Source organism: Felis catus, chromosome F1 (assembly GCF_018350175.1).
Source record: "Felis catus isolate Fca126 chromosome F1, F.catus_Fca126_mat1.0, whole genome shotgun sequence".
NCBI classification, from domain to species: Eukaryota; Metazoa; Chordata; class Mammalia; order Carnivora; family Felidae; genus Felis; species Felis catus.
Window position 1 is genome coordinate 47,804,047 of NC_058384.1, and position 14,777 is coordinate 47,818,823.

Genomic DNA, 14,777 nt, shown 5'->3' on the forward strand with positions numbered 1-14,777 from the left:
TGATATAAGCTCTAGTTCCTAGCTTAGAGACTCCTCTTCCAGGTTCTTCTTCCTGCCCTGCTTGCTGTGTGCACCAAATTACTACTAATGCAGAATGCAAAAGCAACAGACTGTAAATTGTCCCCCATACTTGTGCTTGCATCTCAGATCTCTGGAGAAGTTATCTCCTCTGAGCCCAGCCGTATAAAATAAACCTCCTGCCTTCCAAGAAAAAAAAAAAAAATAGGACAAAAATAATAGAGAAAGGTAACAGACTTAACTGAGGAAGACAGGTGGGATAAAGCATATTTATGACTACAAATATATAGCTTAGGTTCTAAAACGATAAATTTTTAGGAGTTAATGTCCCTCAAGTCTCAGGAAAAACTGATAATTCAGGCTATTTAAAAAAAAAAAAAAAAGACCATGCCCCAGTATTTTGCAGAAAAAAAGCAAGGTGCCTAGGAGACTAACCATACAAAGAAATATTTCAGAATAAGTATCTAGTGCTTACTAAAAAATCTTCTTGGAGGCAAGTTACTAAACAATCTTGAAATATTTGGACAAGTAAATATGATTAGTTAAACCTCATTATCCACCAAGATCCTGTACAAGTGTGCTGTATCCACTGCATCATTTTATTGAATTCTATCATACATGTAATTTTAAAGAAAATAAAAAATAAAAAAATAAATGCTGACATTAAAAAGTAATTAAAAATAAAGTTTTGCTGCCTTTAAGAACACTGGAAACCACATAATAGCAAAAAAGAAGTGGGCTATGTCACATCATGCATCATTAAAGCAATCCACTCCAGCTGATTTATAAACTCCAGAAAATTGGGCGTAGTGGTATAAAAAATAAATGGTCTAAGTCTTTTCTAGATATTAGTAAAATTGGAATAATTTGAGAAAATAAACTTCAAAGGAAGAAGTGCACTGAAGGGGTTAAATTGCACCAAGTTACATTTTATAAAAGCTTATATTGCTTATGTCCTATAAAATCATGTAAGAAACATGAAAACCAACATCTAACACTGAAAACATTTAGAAAGCCTGTGCTTAAGCATAAAGTTAAAAAAGAAAAAAGGAAAAAATAAAATTATAACCATTTCATAATCATCCCATTTTCACATTATGCACTCACCACTATACTTACACTGAATATATATAATTTATCTCACAGAAGCAAAATCTCTAAGCTTCTCCCTACCTTAGGTTTTTAGTCAAAATGAATGCAAACAATCACGTGGGATTCAGCCAAGCAGTGACGTTAAATTCTGCTCTGTCAGAGAGAGCATCTGTCAAGCCCACATTTAAACTGCTGCCTGCCTGTGCAGCAGCTGAGGAACTGTGGATTTCATATTATAGACTAAAACCCCAGTAAAACTGCTCAAAATCCTTCCTGCAGCTGCCAGGCAACAACGAAAGAGAGTTAAATCCTATTCTATTCCAATACAATCGGAGCACTACATTCTAGCTCCGGCTGCTTTACATTGCAGCTCAGTGTTATTACTAGAAATATGGATACTGAGAAGAGAATACAGCACTGCATTGTCCGGCCAGGAAAACAGCAGATGTAAAAAGCTTCAATGCATCAACTGTCGGCAAGAGTCAACAGTGCTCCGAATAGACCGGACAACTACAGCTCTTTTGTTTAAAGAAAGAGAAAGAAAATGAAAGAAAGGAAAAATCTCAGAAGACTAGGACCCATATGAACAAGGAGGGTAACTCGAAGACAAGCAGACAGATGGACACTTTGGATACTGTGAAAAGCAATCGCAGGAGGCAGACTATTGGGGGATGTGCGCATGTTCGATAGCATCTTTTTTGCTGAAGTGATGGCGTGCCAAAAGTATTTTCAGTGGGCATAATCCTCTCCACATAAATGGCCTGACCAAGGAAGGTATGTCGATATCTTGTGTGTAATATTCATTTAAATGTCTGCTACCTTTTTATAGCCCTGGAGGCACTAATATCTGATAAACAAGTTCATCCTGTTCACTGTCCTTGAAAACTATGAAAGGGTTTCTAGATATATGATTTTAAAATCTGTCATTGTTAAAACTGTCATTGCTATATTCAAGTAATTATGTAGCTTGGAGTAATTACAGATTATGGATGTATAAAAGAGAACAGGCAAATAGTATCAAGATGTGCTTAAAGGATTCTCTGAAAAATTAAACTTAAAAAGAAAAAAACTAGCCCTCTAAAGAAAACATAGCAAGCCTCTACCAAATTAGGTCAAAATGAATTCTTATCCAGTAAAATAAAGTGATCTCTTAAAAATGGCTATCAAAGAGACAATGCAGTGAAATTACATTAAATAGTATCAAAGATGATCTTAATATTAGGAGCTTTTTTCCAAAGTCCTTTTCAAACAAATTATTAACATATAACAGCTTTTACTAACAAAATTATCCCAGATCCATCTCCCTAAATAAAGACAACAAACACAATCTAAGAGAGTATCAACAAATCTTACTCTCGAGCTGTAAGAATATTAAAAGGAAAGCATTTGCACAGGATCACACAAGGCAGTGTGAGTTTTATGCACAGAACACCACCACAGCAGATCTGCATGTTATTACCGTGTCCATGAATACAACTTTAAACAAAGAAACAGCAATAGTTGCTAAAAATTCCCCCACTTGAAACAGTGAACTTTCATTTTAGGCAACTCATTCTAAATGATCAAATATAAGATTGTCCTTGGTGATAATTTTTCAGTGAAATTCAAAACATAATGTGAAAATAACCTGATATAAAAATATTCATGAACAGCAATACAAGGACAAAAAATTAAATATAAATGTAGCTACTGTGCTTCTAGGCTATTAATATGTGCTAATGAACTACCATCATGGTATGTATGTGCAGGGCAGAAATAAATCTAATAAACTATTTAAACAACAATCACAGAAGAGCAACTCATGGGTCAGGAGCTCAAATATATTTCAAATATTTTTTTACAATCTACTAGAGAACCTGATATTTGCTCAATCTCACAATACAACTCAATAACCTATTATTTAATAATCACAAAAGGCAAATATTTTAGAGACATATGTAAGCATTCTATTCTAAAATTAAGATTAAACAAGTTTATCAAGCCCTATTATTATTACATCTCAACATCAACTCTGTCATACCATGAATTTTTATTCCACTATAGAATGAAATCAGATGGTATTAAATAAAAAAATACAGCTGTAAAAATCTCAAGTCTCTCTTAGTGCTTTTTCTGTTAATGTTAACAACACCAATTAAACACTTTTATAAACTAAATCTCAAAACAAAAGTATAGAATTTTTTTATTCAAGCACCACTTAATCTAGGACTGTTCCAATAGACTAAATATCAACACTTTTTAAAGACAAACGATAAAAAGTGTGTGTGTGTGTGTGTGTGTGTGTGTGTGTGTGTGTGTGTGTAAGAGAGAGTGCAAGCATGTGAGAAGTAACTGAACATTTCACAGCAACATTCTCTCCATGTACTACAATTCATAATATGTAAGTATACATTAATAACTTGAAAAAATTATCATAAAAAACCCTAAGAGCTAAATCAAAGGTACTTCTATGCTGAAAATGCAGAAGTGCGAAACTATTTAGATTGACAAAAATATTTTAACTTTGTCATGTTCCCACTTTTTAAGAATTAATATATAACAGGCAATAACTGGAGAGTAATTTAGACATTTAATAAAAAGGAGGAACAGTTACTTTAATCTTTCTTTTTAACAGAGAAATTATGATGAATGCCTGAGAAACTTTCAATAAAGAAATTTTTAAAGCTAGACACATATACTTTATTTATCAATGGGAGATTACCAAATGAGTATATACGGATTTTAAGCCTGGGAAGCTTAATATTTACAAATATTAAGTCATGAATTTAACTTAAGATGCATCTCTATCACTTATTGCTACAAAATCATATAGGACCATAAACTATGTCTTTATGCTAGATTATACTATATAACAATATGCTGTTTTCTGTAACATGGAAATACTTCAGAGATATCACTTCAGGTATGTTGCTTTCATAAAAATATTAGTTTATTACTATGATATTTATCTTCATTCTTCAGTCGTTTATTCAAAAATCTGACCTTGTATGTATTGCTTCTCAAACCATCAAATTTATACTTTTAAAAGATGTAAATGATTGGACTTCAACCAGATATCAAGTACATATCAACAAAAAGTTGACATATTTAACTTAGCTTTGGAATGTTTAAAATGGATTTCTAAATAAATTTAAAAAGCAACTTTGTTTCTTTTAAATTTATACACCTAACCCTTATATCTACTGGCTTCTATGAATCATTGCTATCTATAAAATATTTCATTTGAAAATAAAAGATTAGAAAGAGTTTCCTGGTCTAAATAGAATGGCAAACTATTAACAAGTACAGGAAGGAAAAAACTGAGTTTCTAAATCAGAACACTCAGCCTATTTTCAGTTTAGCTCACAGCAGCTATGTTTTGCTGGTACAGTGAACAGCCTTGGTCTTTATTGTAGCAATGTGAAATTAAAATTCATGTAAATAAACTCTAATAAATAGCAAAATAGATTCTATGTTTTTAAACCTCCATACTTAAAAAAGAATCACTTTCCCGTATCTCACAGGATGATTAAACATTTTTTTTTACATTTGAGAACCATAACTTCTAAAAGTACTACATAATTTCAGATACTAAAAATTATCAAAAGCTGGCGCCTTTAGTATTATACTTTAGAAATTTGTTCAAATTCCCACCCACTTGCTCCTCCTAGTGGCTTTTACTAGAATAGTACTTTCATTCATATATGTTTAACACTTTCAATCAATATTTTCAAAGTACTTCATACACCTGATACGTGAGTTTTACTATAATTATTCAATTATATGAAGGCTTCCATGTAACTACAATTATTTTCCCAAAATAATTAAGTTTCATGTCAAAGTTAAACAAATTTGGCATTAAGCACGAATCTCTTAATATCACAGGCTAAACAAACACATAGGTATGTATGTACAGAATTTTAAATAAACAAAATCCTTCTAAATTAAATTTTTAAATTGGCTAGTTCTTTTGCTTAAAGAAATAATTTTCATAAGAAAAAGTTGAAGAAATTGAAATTATTAATCCCCTTCTCGAGAAGGGTTTTCTCTTTAAAAATAGAATCCAAGCTACAGCCCCTTACCCACCTCTACCTCCACTCCTTGATCTAGAAAAACTAAGAACAAACTGAAAACCATGAAAAATCTGTGCTGTGAACCGAAAAACCTTGCTAAAAGATAACACCAGCAGTTTTTAATATGGAGAATAATGAACCTCCCATACTGACATCTTAAAATCTAGGGCTTTAATGCTTCGGATTCCACGCCTCTCTCTCAATCTCTCTCTCTCTGCCCCTCTCCTGCTTAAGCTCTCTCTCTCTCTCTCTCTCTCTCTCTCTCTCTCTCTCTCTCTCTCTCTCTCTCAAAAACAAATAAACATTAAAATAATAATAATAGTAGTGAAAAATAATCTAGGGCTTTAATGAGTGTCACACCACCAGAAGTCCTAAAAATGTAACAAATTCTCTACACACAAATGTAGAACACAGCAAAACTCAAGAATCTTTTAAAATGCATTTTGTAAAATTCAAAATTTTAAACAGCTGGATATGATAGTACCTAGTGCCTGTATTTTGTAACAAACCTGAAAGGATTGTTCAAAGTAGTTCTTTGTTTAATTCTAACATGGAGACTCAACTGAGATATGTGAGAGTGTTCTGCCAAGGCCAAAGATAATTAAAGATAATTAGTTACTATATTTTAAAACTCAGTCTTAAGTCTAAGTAAGGATCATGATCTCCTGAATACCTCATCTTTGAAGTGGAAGGTTAAAATTAGAAAGAGTATTTGAAAATGTTCATCATTTATTAGTCTTAAAATCCTGTACTGAAGTTACTGGACCCTGAAAATTAATTTTGACAGGTGCATCTTCTCATTGACTTTCTCAACACAGTAGGGGCCAATGGAAACATGCCAAGCAGTGTACTGTGACTAACAGAACTCTGCCATAATCAACCTTGCACCGTCTGTCCCACAACTGATACATGACCGTTTTACAAAAAAGGCCGCTGACTGTGCACCATACCACCAATGGTATGTCAAATCAATTTTAATTAATGCCAATAAATTTTCCATCTGCTCTCAGGCCTTCTTACATGGCCTCTCTCAGGAATCTAGGAACATTGTTCTCTTCTACATGCATACAACTTTTAAATCTTTAACTCAGGTCAAAAGCACAAATGACCAGAACTACTCAGACAATGAAATAAGTGGAAGAAAATTAATCCATCACTTTTCTCTTTAAAGTGCTCATCCTATTCCCAGTGATTGTATGTTACCAAGGATAAACAAACTATAAATTTCATCCCTGGGTTATCACATTTTCACAACTTAAAAACTCCTATTTGCCCTAATATTATTAACATCCAAAGTCTCTTTTCAGGCAGTTCTATAATATTTTGCATTTTGTAAATTTTTATGCTTCATCTTTATAGAATGACTGCATGGGAGACAACGTGACCGAATTAAAAAATGATTACCAAAGAAAAGTATTGATTCAGGAGAAGGAAACAACATTTTCAGCCTCCAGTATCTCATATCCCATTACTGGATATTTACAACATGCTTCAGTGGAGGAGAAGACACTGCTGCTTTGCAAAGATGAGCTGGAATGCCAAGAGGTCTCTGTTCCGTACCCATCTTATTGGTGTACTTTCTCTAGTGTTTATTTTTGCTATGTTTTTGTTTTTCAATCATCATGACTGGCTGCCAGGCAGAGGTGGATTTAAAGAAAACCCTGTAACATACACTTTCCGAGGATTTCGTTCTACAAAAAGTGAGACAAACCACAGCTCCCTCCGGAACATTTGGAAAGAAACAGTCCCTCAAACTCTGAGGCCTCAAACAGCAACTAACTCCAATAACACAGACCTGTCGCCACAGGGAGTTACAGGGCTAGAGAATACACTTAGTGCCAATGGAAGTATTTACAATGAAAAAGGTATCGGACATCCGAATTCATACCATTTCAAATATATTATCAATGAACCTGAAAAATGCCAAGAGAAGAGCCCTTTTTTAATACTGCTAATAGCTGCAGAACCTGGACAAATAGAAGCTAGAAGAGCTATTCGGCAAACTTGGGGCAATGAAAGTCTAGCACCTGGTATCCAAATCACAAGAATTTTTTTGCTGGGCATAAGTATTAAGTTAAATGGCTACCTTCAACGTGCAATACTGGAAGAAAGCAGACAATATCATGATATAGTCCAACAGGAATATTTAGATACATACTACAATTTGACAATTAAAACACTAATGGGCATGAACTGGGTTGCAACGTACTGTCCACATATTCCATATGTTATGAAAACTGACAGTGACATGTTTGTCAACACTGAATATTTAATACATAAGTTACTGAAGCCAGACCTGCCTCCCAGACATAACTACTTCACTGGTTACCTAATGAGAGGATACGCACCCAATCGAAACAAAGAGAGCAAGTGGTACATGCCACCAGACCTCTACCCAAGTGAACGCTACCCTGTCTTCTGTTCTGGGACTGGTTATGTTTTTTCTGGAGATCTGGCAGAGAAGATCTTTAAAGTTTCTTTAAGTATCCGTCGTTTGCACTTGGAAGATGTATACGTAGGGATCTGTCTTGCCAAGTTGAGAATTGATCCTGTGCCCCCTCCCAACGAGTTTGTGTTCAATCACTGGCGAGTTTCTTATTCAAGCTGTAAATACAGCCACCTAATTACCTCTCATCAGTTCCAGCCTAGTGAACTGATAAAATACTGGAACCATTTACAACAAAATAAGCACAATGCTTGTGCCAACGCAGCAAAAGAAAAGGCAGGCAGGTATCGCCATCGTAAATTACACTAGAAAAGACAATTTTTTTTTTTCAAATGTGCAATCTGTAAAATATTGCTAAAAGCATGTATAGTTAAAACTGATTACATCCATAGGACAAGTTTTAGTTAAAATTCATCACATACAGAAATTCAAAAAATATTTTTTTAATTTCTGAAAGTAATTCTTAAAAATACCATTATATAACAAAAAAGGCATCCCAAAAGAAACTATTAAAAAAAAAAACTGTATAAGGGGATTCTGTGTATTAACATGCAATAAAAAGCATGCACACATCAATGGTTCAAAGCTTACGTTAAGGGCCAATAAGATGTATTTGCATATATTTTCCACATAAATTTTAATTTAAGAAATGGAGACAGTCAGAAGACCCTTCTCATTTTAGATTCAGTTTTTCATTTTAACATATAATTAAATGTAAATAAAACATTATTGTCAATCTTAAGGAAAATTTGTAATTGTGCAAAGGACAAATTTTCTGGCCTGACTATTCTAGGGTTCTAAAACTATATTCCATGCAATAAGATTTAGTTGAATTACTCCATAAACACATTTATAAAGTTCAGATGTTTCATCAATGCAATTCTCATTTAAGTATTTACCTTTTAATAACAATTGAGATACTCATTTTCTTTTATTAATACATATATTGGGGGAAAATTATTTTGACATGTGATAAAATGTGAAAAATCAATGTGTCTCAGGCTCAAGTTTTTATAAGAAAAAAAAAGTAAATGTTTCAAAATAGACAGTTTGTTTCCTTGTTGGTGTTAAGGGCCAAGCTAGTATTTAAATGAGTTATTCTACTAGATCAGTTATTGCACTCTTAAGGAGTACTACCACTTAACTTCAAGGATATCTGTAAAAATACAACAGGTTCCTCCAACTGAAGCAAAAGTAATTACAGGCACAAAGAGAATGTACTGTTGAAAAAAGATACAGGATAAAGAGTGCAGCAGCAGTTTCATTCAATACATTTTTAAGATGCATGTCTGCCAAACTGCAACATATGGGAAGTTTATTTCCTGACAGCAGGTGTACACATGCCAATACTTAATCATTTTATGGCACCTACTTCTTTCTCTGAGTGCCAAGTTTACAAACCTGCAGTTTTTAATTTGGTAGACGACAACTATTCCATGTCACCAATTTAAAACCTTTTTTGGGAGGGATGGGGGAAAACTACACGTTTGATGAACACTTGATTCTAGGATGACAATGTATACAACGCACTTTTACCAAGTTTTTAATAAAAAAAAAGTAAACAAAAAAATCTTTACTGAGTGCTACAGTACAAATATTTTCACAGTAATTCTGTTTGGTTCCATTACAAAGTTTAAAATCAAGAAATAGTAACCCACTAAGTTTGAAAGTGTTTTTAATTCATAAAAGTATGTAAAATTTAACGATCTAAATCTAATGAAGATGTTACTTATCCTAATTGTAATGACAATCATTTTTATCCTTGATTCTATTCTGAAAAGATACTGTACCAAAACAGAACTGTAATAATTGTTAAAGTTCAGAATCACAGAAACTGTTTAAGTACTTATTATTTAATATGTTACATTCTATTTATACTGAATATATCTCCCATTTTCAATTCGGTAGTCTTAAGTATTCTATTCTACATAGAGTAATTTTGAAAGCCAAGCTATATAACATCCCAGCTCTTGGTTAAGTCCATTTCTCACTTAATTTATTCTATATGATTATAAAAACACTAAAGTTACTAAATGCCAAACTCATTAAATAAAAGTCACACATAAGAGGATAATACCAAATTAGGTAAGTAAGTTTCAGGAAAGACAAAAGTAATCTTTCCTTCAATGTAGAGTAATTCTCTCATTTCTACTTCAGAAGTTTTTTTAAAAAAAGGGTATATGTGTGTACATGTATGCATGTGCAATTATGTACCCAGAAACAGAACCCAAGCACTATCTGCCTAAATTATGATTACAGTGCAGGATCTTTAAAAGATAGTATTTTTCTTCCGGAAAAATTCAAGTTTAAAAAGTTGACTTTGAAAAACAGAATTCTTAACAGACAACTAAATTCCTCCTATCTTACACATCAATTTAAAATCATTTCAATATCCCTGAGAATACTATCTTGAGGAGTGACAGTAATCTGGTAACATAGAGTTCTCAAAGAAAACTCGATCAAATAATAAAGTTTCCTAATGCTGCTGAAAATCTGTATTTTAAAATAAATATTCTATTAATTTATTCTTGACCTTCCACTCTCAATATGCAAGAGTAATTCTTCAGAAAACATGAATTTTTATAATATCTCAACATCTCACCAATAGTAGTTGTGCCTTATTCATGCCCAGTACTATGCGATTATGATTACACATGAAAATATAATGTTAAATTCTATTTGCACTACATTTGGTCAAAGAAAAAAATCAGGAACAACTATGTAATCTTTATGCTCAAAGTGTTAATAAATATTTTAGAAGATAAAAATACCAAAACTTTTGATAGTTACACTAGTTTTGATCAAGATTATAGGTAGTGAAAGTCTAATTCAAGTGAATAATTTAAATTTCTCACCTTTTAGTATACAGCAGAATCACATATAACCTCAACTGGAATCTTACTGGTATCTATTACCAAAAACCCCTATGACAATAATAGCAACAATGGCAGCAGGAACTATTTACTGATAGAGCATACACTATATGCCTGGTTCTGTGTTACACCACTTTCCACACATGATCTCACAGAATCCTTACAAATGACACTAAGAGACAGGAAAGAAAGACTCACGCAAGAAGTTACATACCTAAGATCACACAGCTAATAAAAGCAGCAAAGCTCCATCTTAAAGACCATGTTCTCAACCAGTATGTTATTCTGCTGTATATTTCACATGACACCTGCAGTAAGATCTAAAGAGCTAAGCAAAAATGGCCTGTCCTCTAATTCTACTATTCTCTGCTTATTCTTCATCTTTTGCCAGGGAAGGCTTCATAACCATTTTCTCACACTGGAGGGGCACCTGATGTTAGGTGCAAATAAAGAGAAAGGGAAAAGAAAGGAAATCTGATCCCTCTTTTTTTCTTCTTCTTCTTTTCAACCGTTTACATCTGGTGGCCAAAACCTTAGAAAACCCTAAGTTTACTGCTTATCTCTTGCTTCTTTGGGCTCTGAGATACATCTGTAAACAACAGACATATGTCGCAGTTAGAAATTATAAAAGGTGCCTACTTGGAAGCACATTAGATCATTAGTAACAGACAAAAGTAGCACTGCATTTACTCACTCTACTAGTTTGGGATGAGGTGGTAAAATCCTTTTATCCAACTGATTTCAGGGTTTTTTTTCCCTTTTCAGTTTTTACTGCTCAACTACAAAATCTATTAAATTAACATAGCTTTAAGAAGACAAAAAAGAATATCCCCACTATGCATACATTTCTAATAGTCCTCACAGAATATCAGTTTATCACTTAAACAGTACTCTCAAAAAACAGAGAATGTACACAAATACTAAGAAGTGACGTTCTGAGTTTCAGGAAGACACCTGTCACACACTACATCAACACACGTGCACAACCTTCCTCTAAGCACGATATAACTATAAATCTTACTATTTCAAGATACAATATGTCAAAAGAGGAAGAAAAATGTTTCTGTATCTACAGGAATTGTTTCTTCTCTCTTTACCAGAGCAAATATCTGTGCTAAAGGACAACTGGAGCTAACGTAATTGTCTCAGTCTGTCTATTAATCTAATCATTTCAACTTCCAACTGAATGTGACAGATTCTAAATTTGAATCTCACTGTTGACAGTATCCTAAACACTGAAAAAAATAGATCGACAGATCTAATAGATCATAAAAATACTAAATAACAGAAAACTATATAATATTATATGAAAAATCTTGAATTCATGTTTTTATGAATTTTTAAGTAAATGTTTAAAATCACAAATTTATACAATAGAATAAAATAAGGGTGTATGCCATAACTAAAATGCTATTAAAACATTAGAATATAGATAACGGAATTAACATGACATTCTGACACCGATGAGAATCTTCTAATATACTGAAGGTTTGAAACAATAAAAATCACATTAAAACCACAAAACAGTTATTTAACGTAATTTCATAAAACTGTTTCCAGTTATGATTTGAAAAATAAATACTATCAGAAAATTAGAACTAGAAGAAATTACCATAAGCCCCAGCCAAAATCTACTTGATTATCAGATAAAATTAAGAAGAGAAATAAAAATGTTCAGTAAGCCCATAATGAGATAATGTGTTATGGTTTAACAACAGTTTTCAAACTAATTTCCTCATATGTCTCAGTTACTATAATTAGTAAAACCAGGAGAGCTGTGTTTTAAAGTCCTGCCCTCACTTTAGTACAACTGCAATTTTATGTTTAAATGAAAAGTTTCCATGTCAAAGTTCATTTGAAAAGAGTGACCAATGTTTATTTGCTTTTTGTTTGTTTACTGAAAACTACCTCAATGATTCTTGAACTGAAATACAACTACAGAAAAGATAAAAATACATATATTTACTCATCATATAACATCCAACATATCAACTTAAAGAATAAAAGGAACTCAGATAATCAGTTAAAAAAAGATTAAAATACTAAAACAAGAGTCTTAGACACGAGCCATTATACAATACAAATAGTGAAAAAAAATTCACAAAGGCAACATTTTAAAAATAAGGGATAATCACAAGTAAGAGGAAACTCTGGTGAAAACTAAACTTTTACCAAGAGGTATAAAAATTCTGACAAGTAAGAACACACCATTTTTTTTTAGTTAACAAGAATACCTACTTTTAAAAATGGACATTCTTCCCCAATCAGCATGTTTTCTTCATCTGTATTTTCCAAATAGGGAAAAAACTGTTGTAGTAAGCCCAGTCAAATCTTAATGAATATTTTTTAAAGTTTTTAGCGTGTATGGATGGAAATCACAAAATGATTATAAAATTAATATGGAAAAAAGGTATCAGTAGCTAAGAAAATACTGAAAGTGATCTTAAAGAATGTACTATAAAGCTGGGGCACCTGGGTGGCTCAGTTGGCTAAGCATCTGACCCTTTGTTTTGGTTCAGGTCATGTCTCATGGTTTGTGAGTTGGAGCACATCAGGCTCTGTGCTGGCAGTGTGAAGCCTACTTAGGATTTTCTCTCTCCCCCTCTCTCTGTGCCGCTCCCCCACTTGTGCTGTCTCTGTCTCTCTCATTAACAAGCTAATGGCTATCATATCAAAGTCTGTACTATATCTCGCATTATTAGCACATGTTCACTAAAGCTGTTCTAAGATTTAATAAATTTTAAATATTTTTAAAGAACTTTCTAGAAGTATATATGATAATCAAAATTTTAATAAAATGACAGGATTAGAAGACCTTTGAGGTACTTTTTTCAATCATTCAAACATCTTTTGAGAGACTACAATATGTTGGGTACAGACACTATGATGATAACCAGTTAAGATGGTCTATCTAATAAATGATGTTTGGTTACTTGGACAGCCATAAGGAAAAAAAAAATAGATTTGTTCTTCAACCATGTATTAGAAAAATTTCCAACCAGATAAAAGATCTAAATGTAAATAACGAAACAAACCAGTTCAATGGGGGTGGGGGGAGTGCATTTCTTTATAACTTGGGAGAAGAGTTAACTTTCCTAATTACGACAAAACTACTTTCCACAGAAGAGATTTATAAATGTGATTACAAAATACTTTGAAAGAAACTCTGGCATGGCAATAAAAAATCAACAAAATCAGAAGACAAATGACAATCTGAGAGAATACTTGCAACCTATAAAAGTTTAATATCCCCAATATACTGAAATGATACAAAAGAAAAAAGGAAGAGGAAGAGACCAACATTCTGACAGAAAAATGGGGAAAAACATTAGTTTACAGAGAAAGAAATGATAAGACCCTTAATCATAATCAACCTTGATGAGAATGCAAATAAAAACCACTAAGAAACCATTACTCACCTATCAAATTAACAGAAAGTTAAGCCTGACATCATACCCTTGATAGACCTGTAGGAAAATAGGCACACTAAGACATACTGGTGGGAATGGTACAACTCCTAATGGGGGGGGGGGGGGGGGGGGGGGAATTTGATAACATCCTGCAAAAGTACAGAAGCATTTACCCTTTACTTATCAATTGTCCATCTAGGAATCTCTTCCCAAAACACTTGATAGCAATATGATATTCAGTAGGCATAACACTAATCATTAGGACATGGTTAGTAATAGCAGAGGACAGAAAACAACCTAAACGTCCATCCATATAGGCCTGGTTAAATAAACCAAGGCACACTACAACATATTGGACTATATATTCATAGTAGGATATAGTCTAAGGAAAAAATTATATCCGACTACCTTATAGTAAACAATAATATCAGCATTGTTATTTTGAAATTTTTACTGAAAAACAGAGCACACAAGAAATTATGCTAGTATGATTAGGAAATGCTATGAACTGTTTAAGAAAATTCTTTCTACTGATTATCCATATAAGCCTGTCCTTACATACATCTTCAATAGAATAGGTGTGGAAAAGCAAATTTATTGAAAAAGAATAGGTATTACTTATTCTTAAAGATACCATCATAAAAAGGGTAAAAGAAAATAATGAATACAGGTTGACTGGTTTTATATACACAAACTCATTATGTATTTGGCAGGAGGAGGGGGGATAAGAGGATGACTGAGAGAATTAAGGGGAACTCTGAGCATCAGAAAAGGAAAAACAACAGACTCAGATCTGGATAACCACTGTGCCTCAACAAGTGAAAAGTACAGAACCCTCTTCTTTCCAAAGTACAAAATGCTGTGGTTTAGGATGGATGTAAGAACA

The 14,777-nt window shown here is 32.8% G+C and overlaps 2 protein-coding genes across 2 annotated transcripts in view; one reads left to right on the forward strand and one right to left on the reverse strand.

The window, feature by feature from the left end:
* CDC73 (cell division cycle 73) overlaps positions 1-14,777 on the reverse strand; it is a 135,086-nt gene that overhangs the window by 64,795 nt on the left and 55,514 nt on the right. The gene's annotated exons all lie outside the window — the stretch shown is intronic.
* On the forward strand, positions 1,288-13,295 carry B3GALT2 (beta-1,3-galactosyltransferase 2). The gene is made up of 2 exons (XM_003999433.6): positions 1,288-1,884; positions 6,522-13,295. The coding sequence occupies exon 2, from the start codon at positions 6,649-6,651 to the stop codon at positions 7,915-7,917; it is 1,269 nt and encodes a 422-aa protein (XP_003999482.2). The 5' UTR covers positions 1,288-1,884; positions 6,522-6,648; the 3' UTR covers positions 7,918-13,295.